Source organism: Falco naumanni, chromosome 3 (genome assembly GCF_017639655.2).
Source record: "Falco naumanni isolate bFalNau1 chromosome 3, bFalNau1.pat, whole genome shotgun sequence".
Taxonomy (NCBI): Eukaryota; Metazoa; Chordata; class Aves; order Falconiformes; family Falconidae; genus Falco; species Falco naumanni.
Window position 1 is genome coordinate 12073105 of NC_054056.1, and position 27908 is coordinate 12101012.

Sequence of the window (27908 nt, forward strand, 5' to 3'; positions counted from 1 at the left end):
TGAACTGCAGGTTCCCCTACTATTACGAACATTTCAAAGCTGGTAATTCAGCAAGGAGCTGAAGAGCAACAAACCGCCCTAACTTTCTGGATTTCTAGATAAGCGGGAATGGTTGACAGCATCCGGTCTCCCAGTTCAGGGAGTGGCCACTAATGGAAGATCCAGTCAAAGGTACAAGTAGCTTGCCATGAACTATTAGGAAAAGCTATAGTAATTTCCTCTTGAGCTATCAGCACGTTGTTAGGAAAAAAACCCCAAAAAACACCAAAAGGGAAGGGTTCAGTTAAGACACACACATTTTGGGTAATACTTCAGAAGAGTGAAGCTCCCCAACAATGTAACAGACAAGAATGTAAAAAAGTGGGGAAAAAAATGTTAATTTGAGGCATAGTTTGGCTGACTCCTTGAATTTCTGCTGGCTGTAATATTTTCCAGCTTATCTCAGACTTCAATCTCATTTGAGGGAAAATATTTCAGGACAAAAATCAGGTCTCTAATATGGCAAGCCAACCGTCAGGCTGGTGGAAATACCAAGTCACAAGGACTCGGGGTAGGGTGCACAGGCTGAATGGACTGAAAACAAATATGCAATGGAAAAATGAGAAAGCATATCCAATCCTGTGCTGTTAAGGGTGTCCACTTACTGTTACACGACACGTACACTGGTGATTGATGTGCTCTTAGACATGACTTGGGATACAGTACACAACGTGGGTCTAGAAATAAGGTCAAAAAAAGGTAGAAAAATACTCATGTTATTGCAGATTTGAAGCCAGGGTGTCATGGGATACAAAACCACCAACCTTACAAGCAACGCAAACAAGAATGAATGTTTATTATCAGAAAGGCTTAAAAAGCAAAGTAACCAGATTTCAAAACCAGGCTATTTACTATCATACAATTATCTATTACTATATAATACTGTCTGGAGCAGAAGAGCATTTAAATGTCTCAGAAGCTGCAGAAAAAATGCACGAGAAACGTTAATATTTTTGCAAATCCAAATCAAACCTGTCAAAACATCCCCTTCTAAATTGCAAGCTGGCCAGTGCCTTCAAGGCTTCTGGCCCCCTGAAATCCTCCAAGCTCTTCCCTAGAAATCCAGCTCGGGTAGAATATACATTACCAAAACCCTGGATATCTATGTTGTCACAGAATATATCATCTAGCAACACCTTTTATCCAAATTTGGTTTACAATGTATCTGTTAAAAGTTCTCAGCTGACTGTCACAGCCTGCTTCACAAAGATGTTCTAGCATTTACTGATCTCCCTTTTGTTCTTGCAGTTAATCAAGACAACAGGCAGCTTGGTGAAGTCAGACCAGTAGTATTTAGTCATTTAAAACTGCCTAAAAGTGTGCAGAGCACTAAAACATCTTACTGAACACAGAACACAAGTCAGTTCCCACTTCTAATCTTTATTTGGCAACCTGCTCAGAAATTCACTCCCATTTCACATCTGGCCGAGTGTTACTTCACAACTGGCATTCCCATCACTTTTTCTGCCATTCAACAAGTTTCATGCTAACTCTGTCCCAATCCTTATGGCCACCACACTGCATCAATTTCCTGGGAGGTGTTCTGCTTCAGCAGACTTTTCAATTGCATGTGTCCTGATTAAGCTACAAGGGCTGTATTGGCAACTTGCTTGTGATTGAGTCTCCCAGAGATCTGTTACAGGCTATCTGAGCCCGGCGCTGCTACAAGCATTATAAACCATCCTGTTTCAATTAAAGAAGAACAGTGGTCCAACACAAAGATCCAATAGCTCACCACTTGCCAGGCAAGAAATTCTTTGGCTTGACTAGTGTTACAATTTCTATTTCCATCCACTCCTTCCTTATTGAGCATTAAGGAGGAGAATGACAATTCCCAAGTATGTTAGGGTTCAGGGGAGCACCGTGAAATCTTTTGCACTTCTAGTACCCAAAACAAATGCATTCCCACATACGGAGACCCAACGGAGAGTTTTTCTAAGTCAAAAGATATATTTTCATTTCAGGGCAGCATTGAATTTGGACCTCTGACTCCAAATGCCACAAACGCAACCTGACTTACACCTTGCCTACCTGTTGACTTTTGCAGAGCAAAGCAAAAATTAAATACTGCCCTTCTGCATACACAGATGCTGCTTTCACTGGAAAAAAAAAAAAAAAAAAAGCCACATTACTACAGTGAGATTGATGCTCTGCCTCTCCACCTGGGACTGAGCTCAGCGCCTTGTCTCTGTTAGGGTACAATACCAGCAACTTAAAGTCAGCTCAATCTCAACAGATGTTTATTAAAACAGAAGTAACAACCCATACCTCACCTCTATTATTCTTCACCACCAAGAATGCCAGCTCAATATGAAAAAACACTACACAGACCTATACAGAAGACAGGAACAGCAGATCATTTCTGTGGCCTCGATTATCTTAATTTCCTATACACAGGAGTTTTTGTTCATGCCCCCAAACACACAGCCAAAGCAAGGTAGCATGCAGCTTAAACTATGCCACCATCATACCTAGAAACTCACAAAAACTTCAGCTAAGGGATTAATACGAAGCAGAATTTCTGCTTGCGTAGCTGTCTAAAAATAATCCCTCTCTGCACGGATGCTCAAGATTGCAAGAGCAACAACCTCTAGGGGACAACAGTTTTTGTGAACAATTTTTGGCTAGTATGGTCCTTGATCCAATTCTCCATGTGCTGCACTGACACAAGCTGCTAAGGAATGAACTAGTCCGTATGAGTGTGCGCAGGTTCAACTTTAAGTTTAGAACAGGTTTAGGTCACAAACTACAAAACTACTCCAACATAAAAATCCACTGCTGAAAATTTCACAGCCCTGGATGAAATATCTTAATTCCAGGATCCAACATTATGAATTTTGACAAACCACTGACACTCAAATGAATATTTAGGCCACTAACATTACATACCAGGGTACAAACCTTTTATAAGCCATATCCTCCTTGCTTAGACGGATTAAATTTAAAACCACTATATAAACCCTCCTCTCAAAATTATGACTTATTCAGCCGTCACTTATTATTCTGTAGTACAAAACTATACAATGATGAAAGCTATGACTTCCTTGCAGTCTACATAAAATCTACTCACATCTCACTTTAGAGTCCATCAGTATGTTAAACTTGTTTTATTCCCTCTCATGGAAGTTAAAATCCTCAGAGCGCCCTGGGTCACTTGTAACAAAACACTGACAAAAGATTCACACATCGGTTTCTGTTGAAAGGAAAAACACAAGGCAAAAAGATATTCTGAAGACAAAAATAATTCAAGCAGCTACCACATGAGGGAATGCATTAAAAAGCTGATTAATTAGGAGGCACACACAGGTAAAGGGGAGAAAGACTGCAAAAGCCAGTAAAAGTTTTCAAAGCATATACACCAAGCTCTTCCCTCCAAGAGAAGTTATATGTATTTCCACCCCCCTCCCATTCCTCAGTTCCAAGCAAATCCTTGGAAATCAGCTCCTTGGAAAATCCACCTTGTCCACCAGTCTCTTTAAGTCTCTCCTGAGGAAGGTAAATGCTCACCTGCCCGGACCATCAAAAGACCTCCATTCTTTAATTGAGGAGACGCTCACCAGCAATATCTTCCTCTCCTCTCACTCCCACTACACACGCTGTCCTCACATGGATGAGCTTAGTAGCGTGACATTGTTTATAAACATCAGTATTCTGAACCTTTCCGGCCTCAGTAAGACAGCTGCCTGCCAAAGACTGCGGGCCAACTATTTCTCGAAGATCCTAAAAATACTATTTATGGTAAAAATAAACAAACAAACACAAAGTCGCATGCTTGGAAATCAGAATGCACTGTTACTCAAAAGGCCTGATAAGAACTGAGAAGTGACAGGCTTGTTAACCCAGAAACAATTCAATGGCTGAGCAGGACTCCTAAAAAGTGAAATACCTGTGAAATACCACAGATAGGAGCAAACCCTCAGTCTCTGCAACACTGTAAAAAGGAGTGAACACACCCACAACCCCACATTATTTAACTTTTCCTGAGCAGTCCCCCGTGATTATGAAAACAGTTAGCATACAGAGGGGAATGTTTGTTCTGCACAGCTGTCCTCAGGCACTGTAAGCTGGTGGAGCCCCCCTGGCCTGGCAAGAGCTACACCTGTTTACCACCAGCTAAGATTTTGGTTTGCTGCTCCTCCTCTCCTTAAGTCTTTGCAAGATTTTTAACTGGAAAACCACAACTGAGAGCAGCAAGGAGGATAACAAACCCAGAATGGAAGCCCCTCTGGAACAGTCCCATCCAGGCTAGAATTCAACAGCCTTCTCTACAGAGAAGTACTGCAATAAGGGGAGGAGGGCAATTAACATTCTTTAACCAGGCTGTGACTACCAGGGGGTCTCAGGGAGGAACTCAGAGGTGCCCAAGAGTCTCACACTTAAGTCCCCATCCACCTCCAGCTGCACCGAGAGGGACCAAGGGCTTTTTTTTGGAAGCAGAGCCACAGCCAAGCCTCAGACAGAGGTTTCCCTCGGGTAGCAGCCCTTCTCCGGCCTCTGAGGTGCGTCTGCGGAGGAGAAAAACCCAAAAACAAACCCGCAACCAAAAGGCGGGAAGGCTACGGCGGGAGCCGAGCCACTTCCTCAGTGAATAAACCACGACTATTTATCGTGCCGCACCCCTGTAGGCCCTCCCGCCACAGACCTCTCCCCCGCGGCACACCGCCGGTGCGGGCCCGGTGCGAGCGGGACGGCAGCGGCCGTTTTGAGGCCCGCACCGCCTTTGTGAGAGCCGCCGGGCCCCGCACCCCGCCAGGGCCCGCCGCGGCGCCCGCACCTCCCGGGGCCGGCGGCACCGAGGGCCGGGGCCGCCTCCCCGGGCCTGCACGGGGGCAGCGCGGCGCACCGCGGGCCTCCCCAGCTGTAAGACCGGGGGAGAGGGGGGGGAAGGCAGGCCGCGCAGCCCACCGCGACAGCACGCCCTGTACACCCGGAGTGTCACGACTCGTCACGACAGCCCCCGCGCGCCTCCCCAGGCCTGTCGGGGAGGAGGCGCGGCGCTGAGGTGAGTTCCCGGGCTCCTCCGGCGGCCGCGCCAGGCCGCCGCCGCGCCTCACACGCACCACCCCACGGCCTGCCGGGCGCGGCCCCCGTGGAGGCGCCGCGGGCGGACGGGTCGGGGGGGGACTCACCAGCAGGTCCGGCAGACACAAAGCGGCCCCTCTAATGGCGGCGGCGGGGGGAGAACCGGCGGGGGGGTGAGGTGGGGGGGGCCGGGGCAAAGGGGCGGGGGTGGAGCCTCATGGGGGTGTGGCCGCTGCGCGCGGTGGGGGGGCGGGCCGCGGCGGCGCCGCCGGCCAATGGGAGGCCGCGGGCATTTTTCGAACGCAGGTCCCCTCCCCCCCTCCGCCTCCACGTCGCGCGGGAGGGGGGTGGGGGAAAGGAGGCAGCGCGCGCATGCGCGGTGCCCTCCCGCCCCGTCCCGCCCCGCGGCCCTTCCCGCGCTGCAAAACACAACGGCGGGGCGGGGCGCTGCGCGCGCGCCCCTCGCTGAGGCGATTCCCGCCGCCGCCCGCTGAGGGCGCTGAGGGGGCGGGAGCCGCCGCCGCCCGGGCCGCCCCTGTCGGAACCGGGCGCTTCGGTTCTGCGGCGTCGCATCCCTGCATCTTCGCTCCGGCCTCCTCCCGCCGTTTGCCATGTTTCCACTGCCTTCCCTTCGTTTTGCCTCAGCCTCTTGTTCTTTACCCCCCGTCGCTCTCATGAGATAATTTACCTGATTCCGCTAGCTCCATCCCTGAGATCTGGTTGCAAGCTGGAAATTTTCTGTCAAAACATGCTAACAAGTCCTCACTTGCGGCCAGGGCCCCTTTTCAGTCTGCCTTCACTTCGTTACCTCGGCCGCCTGAGGTGAGGATTATCGTTGCAAGGCAGAGCAGAGGCGTGACCCACACTGGTATTTTCACCATCATGGTTATTTCAGGTCTACGAAGAAGTACACTTGAAAGCTAAGGAACACAACCTCTTTCTGTGTACCTTTTGCTCTGCTTGTGCTCCAAGTTTGTTGTTTTTTCTTTGGCTAGGGCTGCGGATGTGTTGGGTTTTGGGTTGGGTTTTTATCTCTTCCCTCAAATCCCTCTCCTTTCCCTTCACTTGAGTTTAAGGTACAACTCCTCAATTCCTTTCCCTACCTATTCCTATTTTCCTTTCTGCTTACTACAAACTGTCTCCAAATAAGCCACAGAACTTTTCACCTCTAGCCTCTTGCCCAAGCAGTTTCTTTGCTTTGTTTTCTGCACATAATCCTTACTCGTGTGCTGCCAACCTCTCTCTCCCGTCAAATTTTTACAATTTAAAGGCTGTATGGGCACTACTGCTTTTATTTGGGCACTTCTATCCCTCCTGGGGATGGGAAGCCCCTCTGTGAGCACTTCCAGGAGCACTTACATCATTCAAAGTGCTGTGGAGGTGTCTTGTTTCTGCAAGAGTGCCTTGACTGTTTCTTGTCTAAGATTTTTCCCGCTTGCACCCCCACCTTAGGTGGCTGCTCTAACGGCATACTGCGCCTGAGACCCTCGCTTTTCAAAGCCCAGCTGTCGTGACCAAGGCCTGGTCCTCCTCAGTGTTGTCTCCTCCACTCCAGATTATCTCTGCGATGCTTTGCTTTCGTACAGTCCTTTGTCTCCTGTGCTGAACAGCCCTGCAAGCGCCTTAGCCAGATGGCTCCACTTTGCTAAACATTCCTGTCTTGCTTGTGAGTGCGAAACAAGGACCCTGTAACTGCAGAAAAAATGTGTTCTTTGGCCTTTCTCCCCCTTGCAGTGCCTCTCTGGCAGGAGGGGAGGGACTGGAAGGTGGAGAAGAGGGGAGAGGGAATGCGCTCCTTTACTGCCAGCTTTTAAGACAGCAAAAAGGAAAAGATGAAATCACCCCAGCTGCCCTCCCCTTGCTCACTGCAAGCCTTTGTGCAAAACCCCAGCACCTGCGTTGCCCGAGCCACAGAGCTACACTGAGATGGAAGTGGAGAAAAGCTTTTGTTGTGTCCTTCCCCATTTTTTATCTCAAAATCCACCCCAGAGGGGAGCTGCCGGCCCTGCACATTCCTCAACAGCTAAATGCCTGCCTGACCATGGTGGGCTCTTGCGAAAATACCACGTCTGCGGAAGGCAGCTGCATCCTGCTGCTCCATCTCCTTTGCCCTGTTTTTTGGTCAGGCGTGTGTCATTTGTGTCCTCCTCCCTGTTCCCTCACCACTGCACACTGTGTGTGACAAGTGACAGGAGCAAAGTTGTGGGAAATGGTGACCCAGCACAGGAGGAAAGAATGGTGCAGGACAAGGAAATTCATTGCCATGGAGTCTTACTTCAGCATGGGGCTTGCTGTCACAGTTAATCTGTGATTGTGCAGAGCACTATCATCATCATCATCAAGTACTTTTAGTAAGTACTAAGCATTTTCAGCACCTTTCCTGTCCTCTCAGGTGCCATGCACTAGTAGGATTCCAAGTGGTTCGTGGATTTTTTTCCTCTCCCCCCCCCCACCCCAAACCATTCAATTCGATTGTATCTTTCTGCAGCCCTACAGCTTTTATGTATTTGCCTACAGCTTTGGGTTTTGACTGTACAGTGCAGCTTGCAGTTTAAACCCGATTATTTAGACTTACTGCTATTGTTCCCAAGTAGTAGCTGTATGATTTACATGGCAAGAGATTTACCGTTTCCACTCTGTATCCAGAACCACGCCACGTGTTCTTGTTCTTCTGCTAGAAACATGAAACCTGTTGTGCTTCATTTAAAATACATTTGATCACAGAAGCACCATTCCAGGGGCTACCCTGTTTAACTTTTGTACCCTACACTGACTTGTATTTTCCTGATTTTGACATTTTTTACTTAAAGTGAACGCTTTTTATTTAATAACCACTGCTCCTGTGTTGCTTAAGAGCTACCTGCCGCAAAACACAAGAGGATTATTACCTTTGTCACACTGCGCATCTCATATTCTGAAATCAGCTTCTGCAGATACGTTCTTGATCCTTCTCGCTGAGTGAGCGGTCTTTATCACCAAGTTCTGTTTTAATATTGGCCTGCAGCTCCAAACTTCGGCTGATTATATTATGCCTTGCCTCTGGAATTATCACTCCAAGTTTTTGGAGAACGTTTTGCTTTTCCATTTTTACCTCAACCTTTGCATTTGTTCTAGAAAACCTAATACAGTTTTGGCCCTCAGTCCACCTGGATCAGGGAAAATATGAGCCGTTTTCCATGTCATCCCATGTCTAGTGGCCAGCAGGCTGGGGAGCTCCTTCCTGTTGCTTCGCTCTTTCATCCCTAAAGCTTCACATCCTGCTGCCGCTGCTTCTTCAGCTTCTTGTGCTTTGAAAGTCAAATCAAGTATTCCCTGAGAAGCTTCTTACATTTAGGTGTGACTATCCCTGAACGTGTATCCATGGGGGATTATTTTGGTTTAATGGGATCACTGGAGCAGCACCCTTGCTCTTCTGCCTTGAAGCTTCTGTTCAGCCGTGGGAGAGCCGGGCCATGAGGGGACAGTTGCTGCTGTTTTCAGCTTGACCTGGTTCCAAGTTCAACTATCTCATAACCACCATGGAACCAAAACATTTAATTAATGTGGGTCTCCCACTTCCCACTTGTAGAGCTGCACACAAACTTCTAGGGGACTTTCTGTGCCTGCAGCACACAAGTATGAAGTGGTAAAGGCAGCAGTGTCACCCTTCCCGCAGTCCCCCACACAACTTATGTCTTTATACTTGAGCTGCTTTTGGCTTCTGGATATTTTTTTTTTTTCCTTTTTACATCTCTGTTAGAAACATGGACTTCTGGAAGAGATGAGGTGATGTCCTTTAACTGCCATTTTCCACTTCGTTGCTGGTTCACTTTACCAAAGACACATGTCTAATGATCACTGGAACAACTTACAGTGCTCTTCTAATTCATACTTACTTTTTTTCAGCAGCAGCCTTGCTGTCAGCCCTGTAGTTCCTACAATTCTGTGCAAAAATCACTCCTTTTCTGCTTTCAACTAAAAAATGCATATTGCCTGCCACTTTGTGGCCTTCCAGGCATCACCTTTGATCTCTTCATTCAGTATCAGCTTCCTAAGAATTTGTTCTCCATTCTTTTCCCAGAGTCACCCTATACCACCTCCCAGCTGATCTCTGTTGCTGCTCCTCTAACCCTACCCCTCAAGGCTAACCTGGTTAAGTTTATCTTTTCAAACCATTTCCCCTTTTCCCAGTATCCCATTTATCTGCGTGCTCTCAAACCCACCAATCCATTTTTATGTCAGTTCCTAGCAAGTGAATAAAAATATGTTTAAATATACCAAAGTTTGCTTCATTCTGGAGCAAATTATGACAGAAATGCAACTGGAGCTGACAGAAATTTGGAGCAGGAAAATGTTGCGGACCAAGCAGCTTCCACAGGCTGCTGCTTTTCTAAAGACACTGATCTGAAATAGATCCTTATTGCTAACAAGGCAGATGCTGTCGTCACTGGGAGACCAGTGGCTGGAAGTTGTGATTCTTCTACAGCACTTTTGGCATTCCAGTAAAGATTTATTTTACCCAATGCAGGCAAGTGGAAATGATAGCTTCTCTAAGCAAGGAGAAGCTGAAGTCCACCAGCTCAGCGTTTCACACTGGGACAACACACCTCTCCCAACAGCTGCGTGTCCCTGCAGTTAACATCTGGCAGTAAGAACGTGCTAAATTCTCTTGCTCTCCGAGCCAAACACCGTTTCAGGTTAAAGCTGGTAAATAGCAGGCTGCAGCACAAAGCACGCAGCAGCCGCTCCCCTCGCCCGGGCAGGTAATAACATTACTGTCACACCGCCCAGCTGGGATGCTTTTGCAGCCGCACAAGTTCATTTTGGCAGCTGTGCGTGCACCGTAAGCCCCTGTGATCAGTGGCATGCTCAATGTGTTCAGCAGCCTGGCTGGCCTCTGCACCAGTCCTGCAGCCGTAAGACAGCAGTGCCATGCCAGTGAGCCTTGCTGGGAAGACAGACAACCTTCAGGTCGAGCAGGAATTTAAAGGATTTTTGGCAATGGCTCTTGCTTGAAGTGTAAGGTCAGCTCTAGTGCTGGCTGGCTCGTCTATCTGTTGGAAATCCTGTCGGCTGGCTTTTCTTTGAGATGTGTCAGCCATGGCTCAGGCTCCTGCTCAAAATATCCACCTTGTGATGTTGGAGGAGGCCTGAAGAGTCAGATGTGTTTCCTTGGAGGACAGGTAAAACCCTCGCCTTCCGTTCTGCAGAGAAGGCGTGTGAAATTTTTAGCATTTGACGATGACTGTGTATGAGAACACCCAAAGCAGGGCTGTGCAGCAGGAGAACAGAGCCATGCACTGCACTGATCACCATGAATCCACACCGTGGTGGTGCTGCAACCCTGCGGAGTGCTGAAGAGACCGAGCACCCACTCCCTTCTCACACCAGCCGTTTTTGGTGAAGTACACTGTTTCTTCCCAGCACACTTGCACACAAACAGGAGGTGGCTGGGACTGACAGATTATTCGCTTTAGGCCGTCTTTAATGGCACAGAGTATCTGCACCGGGCATTATTTCAGAGCAGCTTATTCTGCAACAGTGTAATGATGGATTTTACTTTACAGGTGAGACCCGAAGGTACTGGCGGCATTCACCGAGGTGATCTTCTCAGCTCCCTTCCAGCTGTCCTCTGCCATGCTGTGATAAACCACTTCTAACAGTGCTCTGCTCCACATTCTCTAATGCTCTGTACACTGCCAGCTTACTAAAACTCTGCTTCATGACAGCATTTGCCATTAACCCTTGCAGGGGACTGCAACAGGACAACCAAGCATGCAAAAGCCAGGCTTTACCATTCTCTTTGCTCACTCAGTAACACAAAGATTTCCTAACTGAAAGCATCGATTGTCTTCCCCGAGCCCAGTCTCCTCTTTCCAATTTGTAACCACAGCACAACCATCCCTGCAGCTGGGACAGCAACTGCATGCCAGGACAAATTCCCTTTGGAAAGTACTGAATGGAGTGGGAGCTAGTTTTATTTCTGTTGCCATTTCAGTGCAATTTAGCAGCTGGAAAAGAGGAAGAGAAACTGGTGCCACATGACCAAAGCTTTCCATGGATCACAGTCAGGCATCCCTACAGCAGCATTTAAATAAGCTGCAGTTATTTCAGCAAACCACAGTTCCATGGTGGTTACCAAAGGTGGCAAGCAGAGCGCCTTGGAAAACACAAGGGTAGACAGCTTTAAGTTTCTTTAGATATCGGCAGGGATTTGGTCACGCTGCTGGAAGCCAAGTGGGTTGATCAATCTGTTGCTGCAGCTCCTTGCCAATCACTGTGGGTTTCCTGCAATGGCTCCTCATCGGTTATCTATCCACAGAGCTGGGCTGGGAGACAGGCAGCCAAGCAGGACCCTCTGGGCTGAAGCTGCCTCATCCCCAAGCTCCATCCTATGGTTGTTGCAGCTTGCACATGGCCCCCAGGCTACATCAAACTGTTGCTTGGAGTTTCTATTGGCGTGCAGTGTCTCATGCAAGCCTCCAGGTTGGCACCTCATTAAAAGAAAAGCGGCATGTGAAGAGCTCATGCTCCTGCTGACGCTGCTTGGCTGGAGATGCTGCACCACTTGCCTAGGATCAGGTAGCAGCAGCAGAGGGCCAACATCTTCCAAAGAGCAGAAAGGCCAAGCTCTCCCTGCCAGACCAACTGCATACAGCGGAAGCTCAGGGCACTTGCCAGCCCAAACATCTGATGGCTTCATCCCCACGTAGCGCACGGCAGCCCTGACCCAACTCCTACCACGTGGCATCTCGCCCCTGACCTGCGGCCAACAGGCAACTTGCTGGAAGGCAGTTCAGCACCTCAAGGCCAAGGGTGCTGGATCCAAGTATTCTAGGAGGGTCTGATTCTGAGCTTACTGCCCCCAAAGCTAAACCCTCTCACATCTGTGAAACAAATCAAGTGAGTAGCGCCAGGGGCATGGCTGGAATAGCTTCTTTGCTCCACAACGAATGCTTCTGACAAGGCAACCAGCTTCAGGTCCCTCCGTCTGTAAAAATGACTCATGCTGGAATGAAACACAGCAGGAACAAGCACAGCTGCCCCTTTGGCAATGAGATGCTGACATCTGCAACTGGTTTTAAACATTTTCAGGATGCTCAGTGAGTTAATGGGACTTTTTTAGAGGCCTTGTTTCTCCTTCATCAGAAAAAATGGTCTATAGGGTTGAACAGAAAGCTCTGTGGGTCGCAGAAATGCAGCAAAGACCAGTGTAACTTACTACTGGCTTAAACCTGCCTTGTGCACACTAAAAACCATCTCTGCAGAGGAATCCCTTCTCCCAAGCCTCTCCTGCCGCATGGCCTCTTTGGCTACCAGCTCCTGCACCGGGGAGGGCTGATCCCAGGCAAAAGATTTTTCCACACACCAAGGCCTGCTCCTGCACTCGAGGCTTCCTGAGAAAATACGGTTAAAACCTGAACACATTAACACAAGCAGACAGAGGGCAATGTCTGGTGTCGGTGTATTCCCCGACCTCACTCAAAGAAATGGCCGATCCCTTTCTGAAAACACTTTCCTAGAAAGAAACCAGCCTTAGGCAGACACCTGGCCTGGAAATTTGCTGCTTGACTGCTTCAAGTTTGGGGATGTTTTCAGCAATACAGAGAAACGGGTGTAAGTGATGCACTTGCTGCTCCTTGCCCATGCGTTTGATAGTGTGCACTGCCTCAGCACAAGAAGGGCTCCCAGCAGTGGAAATGGTTTCTAATATAGCTCCTTCCTGCCAAGCTGCATTAGCTCCCTGCCACGTTCATGAGCCTGCCCAGAAAATGTGTTTAAATGCCTTACAGGGAGGAAAAAAACCCCACCAAAACCCCAACATACTCAAAACCGTTAGTATCCTTGGTGAAAATTTGCTGTCTTCCCCGTTTAGATTTTGCTGTAGTATTTGGTAGGAGTAACCACAGCTCACCTCTCCTCACATAAAACGAGGCTTCCACAAATCACATTCCCACAGGAATCTTTTAATTGATTATCCCCTTTTTCTGTTTCATGTCTCTCTTACAGTTTTTTGTATTTTAATACCACTCAGGAGGAGACGTGCTGCAAAGATCTTCTGGGACCACGGGCCACATCCTGAGGAGCTACAACAGCCTGCAAACCTGTGCTGATCTAGAAGCCAACTGAAAAGCAACCACAGCTCAGTACCATTACCAGCAGCAAGTGGCACAGAGCAAACAGCAGGAGGGGAGCAGAGTTTTGGTCCGAGACTGGTGTCAGATATGCTCCTTGCAGTGACATTTGTGGGAAGCTGAACCTCTAGGTAACACAACCACAGCTGGAGACCTCAAGATCTCATGCATAAACTGCTCGCAGTGCTCCACATGCAGCTTAACTGATCTAGCTTCAGAAAAGACACAGCTTGCCTAGTGCAAAACCACCTTTTCAGAACCTTTGGGTAATTCTGAAAAAAAACCACCATCCCCAACAAAAAACCAAACCAAACACCCACCAACTTAAAACCTCTATGAACTCCCTTCCTGGCATTTGTAGGACACTAACAGGGCAAGTCCTCACACCCTTGAAACATTTAATGTTAAAGGCTTAAACAAGGAGGAGAGACTTTCTCATCTCTCCTCTACCACACACTCACCATTCCCATTCCCTCCAGCCAGTAGTTTTCCAACTCTTTCAGCCAAAAGATTCAAGCTCCCCAAAAAAATTTTCCTGCCCTGACACACTCTGATTCACATGGCTGTTCAAAGGCTCTGCAGCAATTTCTTCCTTTCCGATTCAAGGCAATCAATAAATAAATCACAGTCCTTGCGCCACATGGCTCTGCTGCCGCAACACTCATGTTCCCAGGCAGGGCCTGACACTGCCCATCCTCAGAAGAAATTCATCAGGTGCACACACTGACTTGGCAAATATTTGGCCTCATTTACATACAAACTCACATCTGTTTAATTCAACTATGTAACTGCTACAAACCATCATGTACCCACTCATGTTCCCGCTCAGAAATTACTTTTGCAAGAAGAGAACCAACACAACCTTCTGCAGGAGTTTAACGCGCAGACCTTGAGACTCACTGCGTGGGTTTTTCCATGCAGATGAGCCTTTCTGAGATCTTGAGAGTGCCTGTCACCAAAACTGCTGGGCCCAACTGCAAGGCCAGGAGGGGAAGAGGACGAGGAGTTGCTGGATGTCATACAGATACATACATATGCATATAGTAAGGGTGAGAATTTTTTTTTTAACAAAATCTCAGAGAAAAGTGTTTTATTGTTACTAAAAAAAAACCCCAAACAATGCTGTAGTGTTTTAGGCCATGGATTCTCTAACTCAGATTCATGGCGTGGAACACGTTAACAGGGAAAATGTCTCAGGGACATCTCCCCTCCAGCCACAACCAGGCTCCCTCCTCCCTTCCCCCTGGTGATCAAATAACATCCTTATGCAAGTACAGCAATTGTTTACATGTAAAAGATTAGGAAAGTATGTAATGTAATTGTAGCCTTTTTTTGTTTTGTTTTGTTTGTTTTTCCTTTTTTTTTTTTTTTTTTTTTTTTTAAAAAAAAGTGATTTAGCAGCTGGAAAGAAAAAGACAGCATCATGTGAGCAGCTAGTGCTGCACAGACCACCAGCAAATGCTCCACAGGTTACTCGTGGTCCACGGACCACAGTTCACAAACTACATTTCAGGGCTTCACAAACTTTGCAGAATGTGTTATGGTAGATGCTTCTTCACAGTGAGAGCCAGCAGGTCATCTTTGGTTGTTGAAGAGAGACACACAAGAGACTTAATGTACTCAGCAGCAGCTCAGTTTGGAGGACTGCGTGGCATCGAGGCACGGCCGAGGTCCCTTTGGGTACACAGAAAACACATGCTCCGAACTGCAACCGCAAAGTGACTGCTGTTCACCTGTACCCAGACTCCACTCGGACTTCAGACGCCACCACAGGACGGGCAGAGCTGGGAAGAGCACCACAATGCTTGTTCCACCTCTTAACTCGTGTCGGGCGCTTTTTTTTTCCACCCGTCTTTGGGTTCCTTAGGCACAGCAAGGCAACCAGCAGATGCAAAGGGCAGTGGCGGCAGAAGCTGGGCAGCAACGGACATGCAAGCCGCAGTGAAGGGATGTTGCTTCTCTGCTTGAGCGGCTGCTACCTCCAGAGCTACCAGGGTCCCCAGTCCCCAGGATGATGCCACTGATCCAAGTCATATGAGAGACATTGCAGCCACACGGCTAGAAAAAAAAGGAGCTGGGATCGGGCACCAACTGCCCCCGGGGTCATCTCCCAGCCTGATGGCAATGTGCTGGGAACCAAATACACCTACATGGTACAGCAGCCCAGCCAGCTGCTCCTTGGCCATTAAGTTCTCTCTGCAGAAAAGGTCTCCCAAGCAGCAACCCCCCCCCCCCCCCTTTTTTTTTTTTAAACAATTGCTCTCACCCCTCTTTTTTTTTTTGGTAGACACACATACATACACACACTATATGTACACAATTTGGAACCGAGGATCTACACAATGAAAAGGAAGCCAGCACCGCTCAGAGATGGTGCACACATTCAGCAGCTGTCAAAAGGAGAAGTCGTTTTACTTTCTTTTAAACTTGCAATGTTTGTCTTTATTTTGTTCTTTATATTTTGAAAGTGAAAAGAAATAGTATTGAGTCAATTTCTTTTTTTCTTTTTTTTTTTTTTTTTTTTTTTAAATATTTGTTCTATGTATTTACAAGCCTTAAAGTTGCTCTAAAGGTTCTGAAAGTATCACTAGCACTTTTTCCCCAGGGTAGCACTGTTTTGAATGAGTTATTTTCGGAGCACTCTGGTCCGCAGCGGTTTTCTCAAATGCATTTCCTTCCGTTCCAAGGTTATGTAAGTTTTGATTACTATTTTCTTTTTAAATTTCTGAAGCAAGCTGAGAGGCAGGCAGAAAAAATCTGATGACAATTAAAAAGAAAAAAATTGATCTCTTCCTCACCTAGCTTACCCCAACCCCCTTGAAAGTTTTGTCTATTTATCATGCTTTGAAACAAAACTGAGGTGCATATGAAGGGGAGGGAAATTTATTTCTCTGCTTTTGTTCTATTATACAATTTGTTTACAGAAACTGCAAATTTAAAAATTACACTGGCATTTGCAGTCCTTTAATAAATTAAAAGTTTTAAACTTCTTTTTTTTCCTAAACAGATTTGTTTTGCTTTGTGTTTTTGTAAGTATGAGTCCTTGTTTAAAAGAAAAAAAAAAGATTAAAACAGAAAATATTTTCTATAAATAATACATGTATTTTGGTTTAGTGCTCCCGCCCTCAGGTTTGAAGTTTACTTTTTTTTTCAAGTACCTTTTTTCCTCAATGATCACCTTTGTGTTTATCTATTTTTACCTCTCCCACTCGTGCATGTGTGGGGGAAGGGGGGGTCTGCGCGAGAATTGGCCTTGCTGCACTGTGATTGGCGAAGACGTGAAACTTTTTAAAAAAATACTTAAATTGTTTCTTTTTTTTTCTCTGTATTTTAAGTTTTAATTATCCTCCGATTCTTCTTCGGCCTCCCGTAGCCACGTGAAGAATGCTGTGACAGATTTTAGCGCTACTCCTTTCCCGTTCTGCTCTGCTGGGTCCTTGCTGCTTTCCCACTTGTAGAAGGCATCCTCTGATATTACCTCCTCATCATACAGGCAATCAAAAAACATCCGCAACAAATCTGCAATAATGGAATCATGGGAAAGAACATCTGTTAGCACTGTGCAGTTTAAGTCAGCAGACAAAGACGCAGTTATGGATAAGGGGATTAACGTGACCTTTAATGCAAGAGATGCAGATACAAGGAAAAGGAAGGTCTGTTACTGAGTTACTGCTTCCTGGCTGGTTACACACAGGTGAGAGGGAAAACAGGTCCCTCTGATGCCATCGGATAACACATGCTCGCAGAAAAGGGAAAGCTGGGAAAGCAGCCATGGGAACGTATTATTTAGAGACTGGCCAGCAAGCAGAATCCACAGCAGCTCATCCTCCTCTCGCTGGACCACGCAACCTGGCAGCCTGGCTCCTCTCCAACACCTAATTTTTGCAGCTCAGTGGGAGGGATAATGAATGACTAGTGCCCTAAAGCTAAGGATGGTCAAGTCATATCTTTTTGGGCACTCTCCAACTGTGTGCTGCAGACTCCCTGGGAATCCCTGTTTTTCTGGCAACTCCCTCGCCTCTTCCAACAACAGTTTTCTGCAGTGTCTCTGGGACAAGACTCATCAGTTGCCCCACTCATTTTATCCCCTCCAAGTCCACTGACACCTGTGGTGCAGCAATGCAATTACAACGTCCAATGTTCCCATGTGTCTAGGTACTGTAAACTCAATAGATTATTTTTAACTGTTCTTTTTATCAACAGGGGTTTGTCCTTCCTGCTGCATAGCGGCTTACAGGAGCAACCAAGAGAAGAGTCAGTCTCTGGCCAAGGATATGGGGACCTGCACTGCTCTAACAGCTGGAATCTGGACAAGCAGGAACCACTGTACGCTGTTTTCTCTCATCTGTTACGTACAAAGGTAAGGAAAAGCACATGCTCTTCCAGTCTCTACCACTAAATTTCACTCTTGCAGGAACCACCTTTCTTTATACTGTCAGGGTTCAAATCCCCAGCACAGAGGCAATACTTACTAGGAGGCTGATCAAGTTTTACTATTGATGCTTGTAGTGCATAAAGTGCTTGAAGTTCCTTCTCTGTGTCTGAGTCTAGGTACTTGAGTAAGATCGGCACTCGCTGTTTGATAACAGCAGTGTCCACACGGAAGCTAGAAGAGTCCGCTGCAGGGAAGAGAAACAACCAGGATCAGCTTTAGTACACAGCAGCAGGGGTGGATCTTTTATCACCTTTATTTATTCAAAAAATCACAAGGAAATCACAGATAGAGGTTTGCTTGGGGAGAAAAGAGGATGAGAAACAACAGGAAGTATTTCTGATCAATGGCTTTTTTTGGAAGACTTGGTTCTTCCAGTTCTCCAAATTCAACCAGTACCAGCAGCAACCCTGGCCCTAACCAGCCTGCTGACATATGCAGAATTACAACCTTTGCAGAGCAAATTGTTGTGTTTCCATAGGCAACTGGATGTCCAAAGTGTGTACAGTGGCTAGGGCTAAAATTTCAGTTATATAGAAGGTTTTTAGAAAATTGTATCTCCCCCCCCCCCCCCCCCCCCCCCCAAAAAAAAGGCAGAAACAGAATCATAAACTGGAAATGACATAGCAAATCAGGAATGTAGAAAAAATATGTATGAGCAGTCCATCAGCAGCACAGATAAATTATTCAGTAGCTTTTAACTAAGTAAGGACCCCCACCCCCCGGTTAGAAGCAAGGTCAAAACGTAAACCATAAGATGATGTTCCTGATACACATCAGGGAACCCTTAAACATTTGTAATCAAATCCTGTGTCGTTTCGCCATTGACACTAGGTGGCATCAGAAAGGTTCCGTACTCGGGGAGAAGAAAGGAGCTGGGCTGCCTTTCCCCTCCCAACAAGATGAAGTTCAGACCATTCTCTCCACCAAGCAGCGTGACTTTTACAGCTAAGAGCAAAACCAACTGCTTTACAAGCGCAATTTTTTGCCTTGCCAGATGCCAACAGTAAAATTAAAGAAAACAAAGTGAGCTGACCAGATGTTTCTGGCTGCAATGCTTTACTCAAGCCCCCCTGAGGGCCGGAGGCTCACACATCTGACTTGGGAACCCACCCTTTCCTCCATTTCCAGACGACTGCCCTACATTCAAGTAATCCACATGAACTGTCTTTCCAAAACTGCAACTTTGGACATAAAACTATTAACAAGACAGAGATGCAGGCTGGCTTCTCTTCTGCAACCCACTCTTCCAACTTGCACGTGGCAACCTGCGATGGTAGAGCACCCACGCATACTTGCTGACATGGGAGTGGAAATGCTAATTATCTTAATAATGTCTAGTGCATTTCCACCGTCACTAGAGAAAAAAAAAAAAAATCAACGAACAATCTGGCATTACTCAGTCTGAAACGTCTGCTCACGCAAGGTCAGTGGGACGCACTAGGGCCTGGAGAACACCGTAACTGGCAAAGTGCCTGGCTGTTGCAGGGGGAACGGACATCCTTTTTGCAGGGCAAAAGTCTTAGTGTGTGATAAAATATAGCCTTGGGGGAGGGAAAAGCGATATAAACCTGAAAAATATGAAATAATTCTTTATACATTTGGTTTGTGTGGTGTTTACATTGCAAGTTACTCACCTATAATAGCTGCTTTACAAACTGCTGTCATTAAAGCTCTAAGGAATGTAGGTGAACTCATCTGGCTTTCATCTAGATTAGCCTGAAATCAAGAGTAAATGGACCGGTTAAAAACACGCTGCTGTGTGAAAGCAACTGCTTCCAAACTCCACCACTGAATCTGGCAGCGAGTTCAAATACAGCAAAAGCTGCTGCAGCAGAAATCCAGCTCAGCCCTCTGCAAATACTCAGCTTCCCCACTCCTTGAAACTAGCTCAGGTAGTTCAACACCCAACAACAGTTCTCATGCGATCGATTCACCATTTAACTACTCTTACAACTAGTCATTTGTCTTGAGAAACAAACCAACCCAACCACACTTGGCTTTTGCAATGCCCTTAGACATTTTCTAAGAGTTTTGGGCTTTTTCAAGAAATTTTACAGCATGCTCCTTGGGTGGAGATTTCTTTGTAGAATTTGCTTTGTGGAAGAAATTCAGAGAATGGCTATGTAACTTGTCCAAGACTACAAAGAGCCTATGGGTGTCCCCAGATTTTCAGTGCTGCTTTTGTTCCACTCTCAGCTTCCCTAACGGCAGAAGAAAAAATGGCATTTCTAACACTTTTGCTCTAGCAACAGAAATAAGTGAAGCTGACCAAGATTTAGCTGTAAGCACATATCTAAATGAATCAGGCTGGGTATAATTTCAGACACTAGATTAAATATCTGGCTTGAAGGATGCAGTCAGAGACAAGAGGGCAAAAGATCAGTGGGTTGACACGGCCTCTTTTTTTTTTTTCCTTTTTCTTTATTTTCTCTTACAGTGCCTGGCCCAATGCACTGGAAAAGGTACATGTCCCCTCCGTGACTGCCCTGGACAGTTTTGCACCATGACAGGGCATGCGGCTGGGCAGGAGAGAATTTGCATAGGTCATGGTGCAAAAAGCAACACAAAGCTTTTATCCTATATTTTGGGAAGCAAGAACGTAGCAGCATGCTTGGTCTAGAATGTACTAAGCAGCCAGAAGCAGCATATTCAGTGTCAGAAAGTCTACAATATTTAAAAGGCAGTTACACAGTTGTATGTTAACGTGGCTACAGTTCTTTCTTCCTAAAGGTTACTATGAAATAATGTGACTGATGATATTTTAGATTTTAATTCTTCGGATGCATTGATTGCACAGACCTAATCATCTTAGCACCCTATGCCTAGGGAGGAGCCTGCAGAGATGCTCCTTTAAAGGGGAAAATATTTACAAAAGCAGTTAATGAGCTGTGCACAGGGAGGGTGAAAACAGTCTTTGTACCTCTACCCAGTCAAAGATTTGTTCATCATTCGCTTTGTCCTCAACAATGAGTTTTTCTAGCTGCTTGTTCAGCTCTTCCGCAGAGAGTTCTTTCTCTGAAAGTGCTTCTGAGGAACTGGAACAGTCGGACTCCGTGAAGTCCAACTTCTGCAACATTAGAAGTGATGATGAGAATTAGTTAAATATACTTTCCTATGCTGAATTATACCAAATTGAGGCAGCAAGCTACACTTCATTCTGCTTTCTGGCATCTTTCAACCACTAAGTTATCATTACAATGATTTATATACTTTCTCTGTTCCAAAGATTATAAAGCATTTTACAAACATGTGGGAACTACATTACCCAGCAAAGACAACCAGGCATCTCAAAGCAACTCCAGTCCTGCACAATACGAGCAAGCACAAAATAAAGCGCATGTTGCTCAACTGAAACGACGGGGAGCTGGAATGCAATTACCAAAGCTGGCATTCACTCAAAGAAATTGCAGCTAACGCCCCAATTCATTGCAAAACGCGACAGAGGATCTACAGTCCCCTCACCAAGCCCCAGGCCTCAGTAATCCATTTCATTTCCTGCAGCGCAGCACTTAAGTGCTAAAACAGAGCAGTGGATCACTCGGTGCTCCAAAGAGAGACCTCCAGCTTCTTCCTCAGGAGCACCACCAGCCAGGGCTGCAAGGTACCCCCATCAGCCCCAGTTCCTCTTGGTTGTGAAACCCTCCAGGATCATAAAGCAAGGTGGGATGAGTGAATAATTGCTACCATTTATTCCGACCCTTCTGCATATTGTCTATCCTTGCTGCAAAACTCATTCTCGAGTTCATTCCCCGCAGATGCAATGATGGACCTCTTACAAGAAGCCAGCTGATGGGAGACATGTACCTGGGACAGGAAGGGACAAGCCCGTCCTCCTAGCCTTTCAGAAAGGAGGTGCTGAATTAATCTAACCCCAACTTGGCGAGGGAGATACTTCACCCCATATCCCATAGCAGCTGTACAGAAGAATGGGATGGAAAAGGAGGAACAAAAGGGATGTAGGGCCAAAAACCAGTGTGCCAAAATCATTAAGCAAGTGCTTGCTCTGAACTCACTTGTTCCATGAGAAAGGTATGTACATCCTCCCCTTCAGGTAAGTAGTCCTTCCAACTGAGGCCAGTCTCCCTCCATAAGGCTCCCACTTTCTTATGGCTCTAAAAGACAAGCAGTTTGTTCATTTTAAACACTTGAGAGACAACCAGGGGAGCTTACACAAGCTGGAGTGGTGCAGCTGTGTCAGGAGAAATAAAGAACCGTTCAGCCACCAAACAAGATGCCTAGCAATGAAGTGAAAACATCCGGAAATCCCGTGCAAGAGAAATTATATATGCAATCCTGCCACAGATATACACATCTCGTCAAGTGGTCAGACACCACAGTGATGGGTAATAAACAAGGCATAATGTGACACGTGGGGTTTCCAGCAACCTCAGCCAGAGATTACCTATGAAAAGTGACACATCTGAACGAGGCACAGTTTCCCACGGCCGTGACACAGAGCTGGCAGTTAGATGACTTAAGATCCTTCTCCTGACTCTGACAGTAACTTACTCTGTGACTCATACTTCCCCTGCCTTGACATTAAGGCACCAGCAGATCAGCTACTTTTAGAAAATAATTATTTGCATGGCTGTTTTCTGTGCAGAGATCAAGCCTCAAATTCAGGAACATAATGCCAAGTTCACTCTTCAATTCCTAGAATTTATTGCAAACCTTGAGAAAAGCGCCTTTGTGGCACATACAGTTCAATCTCCCGTATCCTCTAATGTCACGCTGACCTTTTGGTGTCCTGCCTAAGAGGGCACATATACAATTCTGACAAGAATAAAAAATACAAGAATAAAAAACACCCAAATGCTTTGCCAAAACTTCACCTTAAAGCACCTGCACAAGGGAGATGACTGTGTAGCCTCAGTTAAGCCCTGATAAAAGCAGCCTGATTTGTAGTTTACAAAGCAGATTATGCTTTTAAGTTTACAATACAGATCATTAAGAGTTAATTGCGCATGGTTCCTGCTACTATTCATCAGGATCTGAATTAGATGACTGATACTACACTGAAATACCCAGTCCAAGTGCTGGCCTGGACAAGATGGAATTAGAAAGCTGTGGCAGAAACAGAAACCCAAGGCTGTGCTTCAGCCCCTGGAGCACAGCAGCTTTTCTTTCACAGAACAGAGGAAAAAAACCCAACAAATGGAAGTCGACTGTCCAAACAAGCATGAGACTAAAATAAATAAATAAAAAGTCACTATTTGCACTGCTAGACTGAAATGCTCCTGGAACATTCAACCTTATTTGAATGCATGCTTTATAAAGGAAAAAAAAAAAAAAAAGAAAAGGCAAGTGAGGGATTTTACAGGGTTGAAAATATCCAAAGTGCAGTATTTAGCTTGATTATATATATATATATATTAAAAAAAAGACAAAAAATGGAGACAGAATTAATAGGGAAACCACCAAACTGGTTGGACACACAACTGTGAGATGTGTAAGAGAGCTCTAGAAGTTACAGGGTGAAAAAGTGTCGCTACTACCCCTAGTGATGGGTGAATCTTAGGAGTTGGCAGGTTTAGTTTGGATAAGCACCCAGAAGTCTGAGAGGCCATCTGAAGCTTATCCGAACCCTTAGAACCTCTCCGGTCTGCAAGAACAGCTCTCTCGCAAGATTTCCGGCACTTGCTGCTTCTGGTCAGCCCAGAAATACCTCGAGCATGTCCCTCTTGCAGCATTTCAGCACTCTAGCTTCTGGAAGAAGCCAGGTGCAAAGGTACCTGCAAAAGGGAAAAGTGATGAGAAAAAAAAAAGTTAACTCAACTTTTTGGAACCTCGTAAGGCTTGGTTGGAAACTGGGGATGAAGAGGCAGGTTTCCTAGGTTATCTGGACTGGCTGGCCCATCCCTAAATACCTTCACGTGGGAAATGTGTAGGCTTCATGCATAAACATGTACTCGCTGCATTCAGCTCCCATCTATGAACAGTACACCCAGACACTTACCATTTGTTTGCATAGAAGGTGCAAGATTTCAGCAAGCAAGACGCCGGCTCTTCCCACAGGAAGCAAAGGTTTGCTAAATTCTCTAGAATGAAAGAAAACAGATATTTTTCCTTATAATTTGAATTTGGAATGCAAGGCAAGGGGTAGTGATCAAAGTGAGGCAGGACATCACCTTTAACTTCTGCCAGGGATAAAGGATTCCATCTGGCTAGCACTGCTGATAAAACAGACTTCAGTGATGCAGTGCACTTGCCACAACAGGGCTAATTAGAAATACTTCATTTTTACGTCATGTCAAATCCACTCATTTTTGTGGGATGCTGCATTTGGGCAGCAGGACCCTTTTGAGGGAAAAGGCTATTCTTTTCTTAATACACCACTTACAGGAAAAGGGAGCCATTCGACTGGTTTCCAGTTTATCCCCAAATATGTAAGGTCACATGCAAAATAGAGAAACTCTGGTCCTGGGAACAGTTTCCAGTCTTGCAGGCATGGTTTTTGTGCCCATTTAAGGCAACACCCTCGTGGTAGTTATTACACTCCTGAGACACCTTGCTCTCTTCAAATCTAATTCTCAGGGCCTTGCTGTGCTTTCAAACAACTTCAACTGTACAACAGTGGGGCATTATTAAAGTATTTTTTAGTTTACTTGTTTAGTTAGAAACAAGCAGGACTGAAGCAGATTTATGGATGAAACTTTAACCCCTGAACAGAGCAGCAAGCTCCCTTCCTACCACAGCCTAGTGCAAGTCCCGAACGATGTGCAGCAAGCCTTTTATCAGCTCACATGAGAAGCTGAGCCTCTAACACCACTTGTCTTTTATCTACTGATGGGAACCATGCTGTGAAAATACTATAGCATAGCCAGGCAGAGCGCTCAGCTCAACCAACACCAGAAAAGAGCAGCATTGCTTACTGTATAAGTTCTCTCATAGAGATTCCTCCTTCTTTTAACATGGGGGTCACCAACTCAGCTAGGTACAACCAAATATGGGGTATATCTATGGCCATATCGTCTGCCATCTCCAAGGTATCTGAAAAGCTTTAAAAGAAGAAGGAAAAATGCCAAGCATTAAATACAATTTAATTTGAAGCTTTTCCTGCAAAGCAAATCTGCACTTTAAAAATCCTTTGTTACAGGAGAGAGGAGTGAAGAGAATCACAAAGGCAACAAAAAACCCTATTGCTATCTTATACTTTCAGTGGTGTTCAGGAATGAATTTCTTTACGTAGTAACATGGCGAGTACGTGAAAAAGGCATTGCCTTTTGTAAAACCAGCAGATATATCCAGCAAAGCTCTATTTACAATAATTCTTCTATCCCAGTAACAAATTGTTTGCTAACTAGTAAAACCTGTTAAACCAAAAAAGCATTTTTGTCTAGAAATACAAACCATCTAATAAATGGAGCCTTCTTAAAAACATCCAAACATTTACAGAAGGGGCATTATAATGATAACAGAAGCCCAAATGTAAGGTAAGCAGCAAAATGTCTGTAAGCATGTAAAACAACATGAGAAAAAAAGTTCAATACGCCAGATGAAGGTTTCCATCCAGAACAGAAAATGTGGCAGGACGAATTACAAAACTGCTCCCCAAAGCCGTACGCCGTTTCCGGAATCACGCTAACTCTTTTTTCCAATAAAACCCTTGTAGGTGGCTTCCTTTCCTGTGCCTGGTACGAGATGATTATTTTTCTGGCTCTCCTGCCAGTTTTCATCATGATTCATTTCTGCCTGAAAATCCTGAAAATTCTGGGGTCCAGTTTAGCGACTATAAATCTCTCTCATGCTTCAAACCCAGAAACCATCTCCTTTGCTCTGTTCTTTACATCCTGTGCTACTACTTCAACCCAGGTTTGTCCAAGCATTTCTGCCAGAAATGGGTTTCCTGCTGTGTAACTCCTCAGACTTGCGCTACGACCAGTACTTGTCCCATAACCCCTAATTACACAATAATTTGTCTTGCGTGAATAAATACAGTGGGTTTTGGTGGTGTATTCATGTGCTGGCTGAACACCACTTGCCCTTTCATCATCTCCAGGAGCTGTTTCACTTTTTTTTATGCCACATTCAGACTGCATGTCCCACTACTTCATCAAGATCCTACTTATATGGTATCACCACCACTATCCACACTCCAGGAAACACAGGAACGGCTTTCATCACAATCCATTATGGAAATGTATCGCTTCGAATGAGTTGCTCTGACCATCAGCAACTGTGTGGACAGAGACAAGTGGACTCCCTTATATGTTTATATGTTTTTTTTTTTTTTTTTTTTTTTTTTAACAGTTTTGAACTTTTCCTGTGAGCCACTGGATTGCATCACAATGAAATTCACCACCAGACATGGGCACAGGGAGATCATCATCGGAGTGGTCAGCGGTGCCACGGTAAGACATGATTCAACAGCAGCAAGACAAGACTAACTATTCGAAACTTGGTATCAAAAGCATCACTTCATCTGTTCGTTCGCTGGCGGCTCTTCATGGTTGTCCCTGTTTTAACCACTCTCCTCTAAGCCCCAGCAAGGACCGAGCAGTGCCAGAGACCTCCCTGGGAACACGGATCGTTTTATGACTGGACACCAGTTAAAATCCAGGCTGGGAACACAAACCCCAGATTGCTGATGTGAACAGCAGCTGAAACTCGGACCTCTTGAGGAAGGTTTAACCCATCTGATACACATCTGGCGTGTATTCTCCTTCTCAGCCCCTTGAGGACACATTTGCTCCTTGGAGTTGAGCTGTCCTGAGAAACGGCATCGTATGGGTGAAGCCTGTTGTGGGAGAAGGCTGCAGTTCTGTGGATGCACAGGCCCTCAGGCCACGCAGCCTCCAGACATTAATGTCACGTACAGACTTTTGACTATTTCCTCCTCTTTTACTCTCGTTCAGTGATGTGCCAAAAGACTAACATTGGCAAACGCATCACAAACCAGACCTCTAAACACTTCAATAGACACCTACATATCTGCTTAGAAATCAATACAAAAACACGAAAATATTTACATTCACTAACGTGAAATACTTTAAATATATTACAATAATTATATTACTCATAAATACACCCAGGTGAAAATACTCCTTCCAAACAGATGCATGGAGAAGGCAGGATACCAAAGCAAGGTGGGAAATAATTCCTCTCCAACACAGTGTTCAATGAATGCTGAAAAAAAGTATTCATTTCTATGTGCAGAATACAAACCCCTTGAAGAAATCCTGCTTGCTCAGCTTTCCTGACTGCACCAACTGATGTAATAACTGGCCCATGTGATCCCTGGTGATCTGACTCCTCTCGAGTGTCGACTCCACTCCCACTCGCACGAAAACAGGCAGCAGATTCTGGGTGCTCAGCTCCTCCACACACTGCATTGCTTCCTGTTCGAATGACACACAGGATCACTCGCCTGAACTGAAAACATCAAAAAACGGGGCAGAATAATATTTTCAACTATAAGATAGGGTGGGGTTTTTTGGCAAATGAGTATTTAGTGAAGCTTCCAGGCAAAGGTGCTGGACTAGGCTGTGGAAGCTCATCACAAATCATCACTGAGATGGCAACAGAATAATAATAATAAAAAAGATATGAGAATTTATACCATGCAGGCAACAATTTGTAAAATACACCATCACACTCCAGAGTACAGTTTGGCTGCTCAGTGAAAGGACAGGAATTGTCTTCTGGATGCCACCAAAACACCTATTATTTCATCAAATATCAAGCCAAGTCAAAAAGAGGACATGAGGTTAGATTCATTACTGATCCAACCTGGCACAAAAATGCCTGTTACAAACCCACATCATATAAAGAAGCAGAAAATACGTGGGGAGCATTTGGAGGAAAACTTCCCCTTACTAAAGCTTCTGCTTTCTGGCATGTGCATTTTGTAACTGAAGCAAATAAAACACTCTTAAATGAGCATGTCTCTGAAAGCTCTCATGTCAAAAATCTCCACTGTCATCAGCAAAGATCTTCTACTGACCTTCTAGGTTGAGCCCAACGGATCTCAGTGGGCTTCCCAACTAAAGACATTTGCTCTTTGTCTTAGGTTATGCCTTTTGTTATCAAGAACTGGCAGCCCCAGATGCATTTCTGCAGGTCCTGAACAGCTTTTTTCTGCAGGTCATAGGCCTGGCGGTCCCAGACGGCACGCTCGGGCCAGAGCTCTCCCGTCAGATGTGCCTGACAGATCTCTGTGTCTCCAGGACAGACAGGTGAACACACACAGCTCGACCCTGCTGCCACTGGACACCAGCACACAGATCAGCAGTTTTAATTTACAGTCAGGTTAAATACTGAAGACTAAACTCATGACAAACGGCTATTCCTATGCTCTA

The 27908-nt window shown here is 45.7% G+C and overlaps 2 protein-coding genes and 1 long non-coding RNA gene across 22 annotated transcripts in view; 1 reads left to right on the plus strand and 2 right to left on the minus strand.

The window, feature by feature from the left end:
• The window catches only part of HP1BP3 (heterochromatin protein 1 binding protein 3), a 22514-nt gene extending 17259 nt beyond the window's left edge, over window positions 1-5255 (minus strand). The window contains exons 1-3 of one of the 7 annotated variants that reach the window (XM_040585968.1): window positions 3547-3724; window positions 3110-3232; window positions 662-716 (exon numbers count right to left, since the gene is read on the minus strand). The gene's annotated coding sequence lies outside the window, so the exon portion shown is untranslated. Of the gene's footprint in view, window positions 1-644; window positions 2062-3109; window positions 3233-3546; window positions 3725-5168 lie in introns of those variants that run through there. The other 6 variants (XM_040585969.1, XM_040585967.1, XM_040585971.1 and 3 more) reach the window with 6 other exon arrangements.
• On the plus strand, window positions 4853-26768 carry LOC121084486. Its single transcript, XR_005826748.1, has 4 exons — window positions 4853-5041; window positions 13076-14224; window positions 17379-17535; window positions 25861-26768. It is a non-coding gene; the product is annotated as an uncharacterized LOC121084486 (long non-coding RNA).
• EIF4G3 (eukaryotic translation initiation factor 4 gamma 3) overlaps window positions 16043-27908 on the minus strand; it is a 146737-nt gene continuing 134871 nt past the window's right edge. For 13 of the 14 annotated variants that reach the window (XM_040585963.1, XM_040585954.1, XM_040585952.1 and 10 more), the window contains 8 exons: window positions 26776-26948; window positions 24483-24608; window positions 23567-23648; window positions 21624-21722; window positions 20531-20677; window positions 19245-19326; window positions 17648-17794; window positions 16043-16694 (listed from right to left, as the gene is read on the minus strand). In XM_040585963.1, coding sequence (XP_040441897.1) covers window positions 16513-16694; window positions 17648-17794; window positions 19245-19326; window positions 20531-20677; window positions 21624-21722; window positions 23567-23648; window positions 24483-24608; window positions 26776-26948 — 1038 coding nt within the window. In that variant the 3' untranslated portion in view covers window positions 16043-16512. Of the gene's footprint in view, window positions 16695-17647; window positions 17795-19244; window positions 19327-20530; window positions 20678-21623; window positions 21723-23157; window positions 23343-23566; window positions 23649-24482; window positions 24609-26775; window positions 26949-27908 lie in introns of those variants that run through there. The other variant, XR_005826745.1, reaches the window with a different exon arrangement.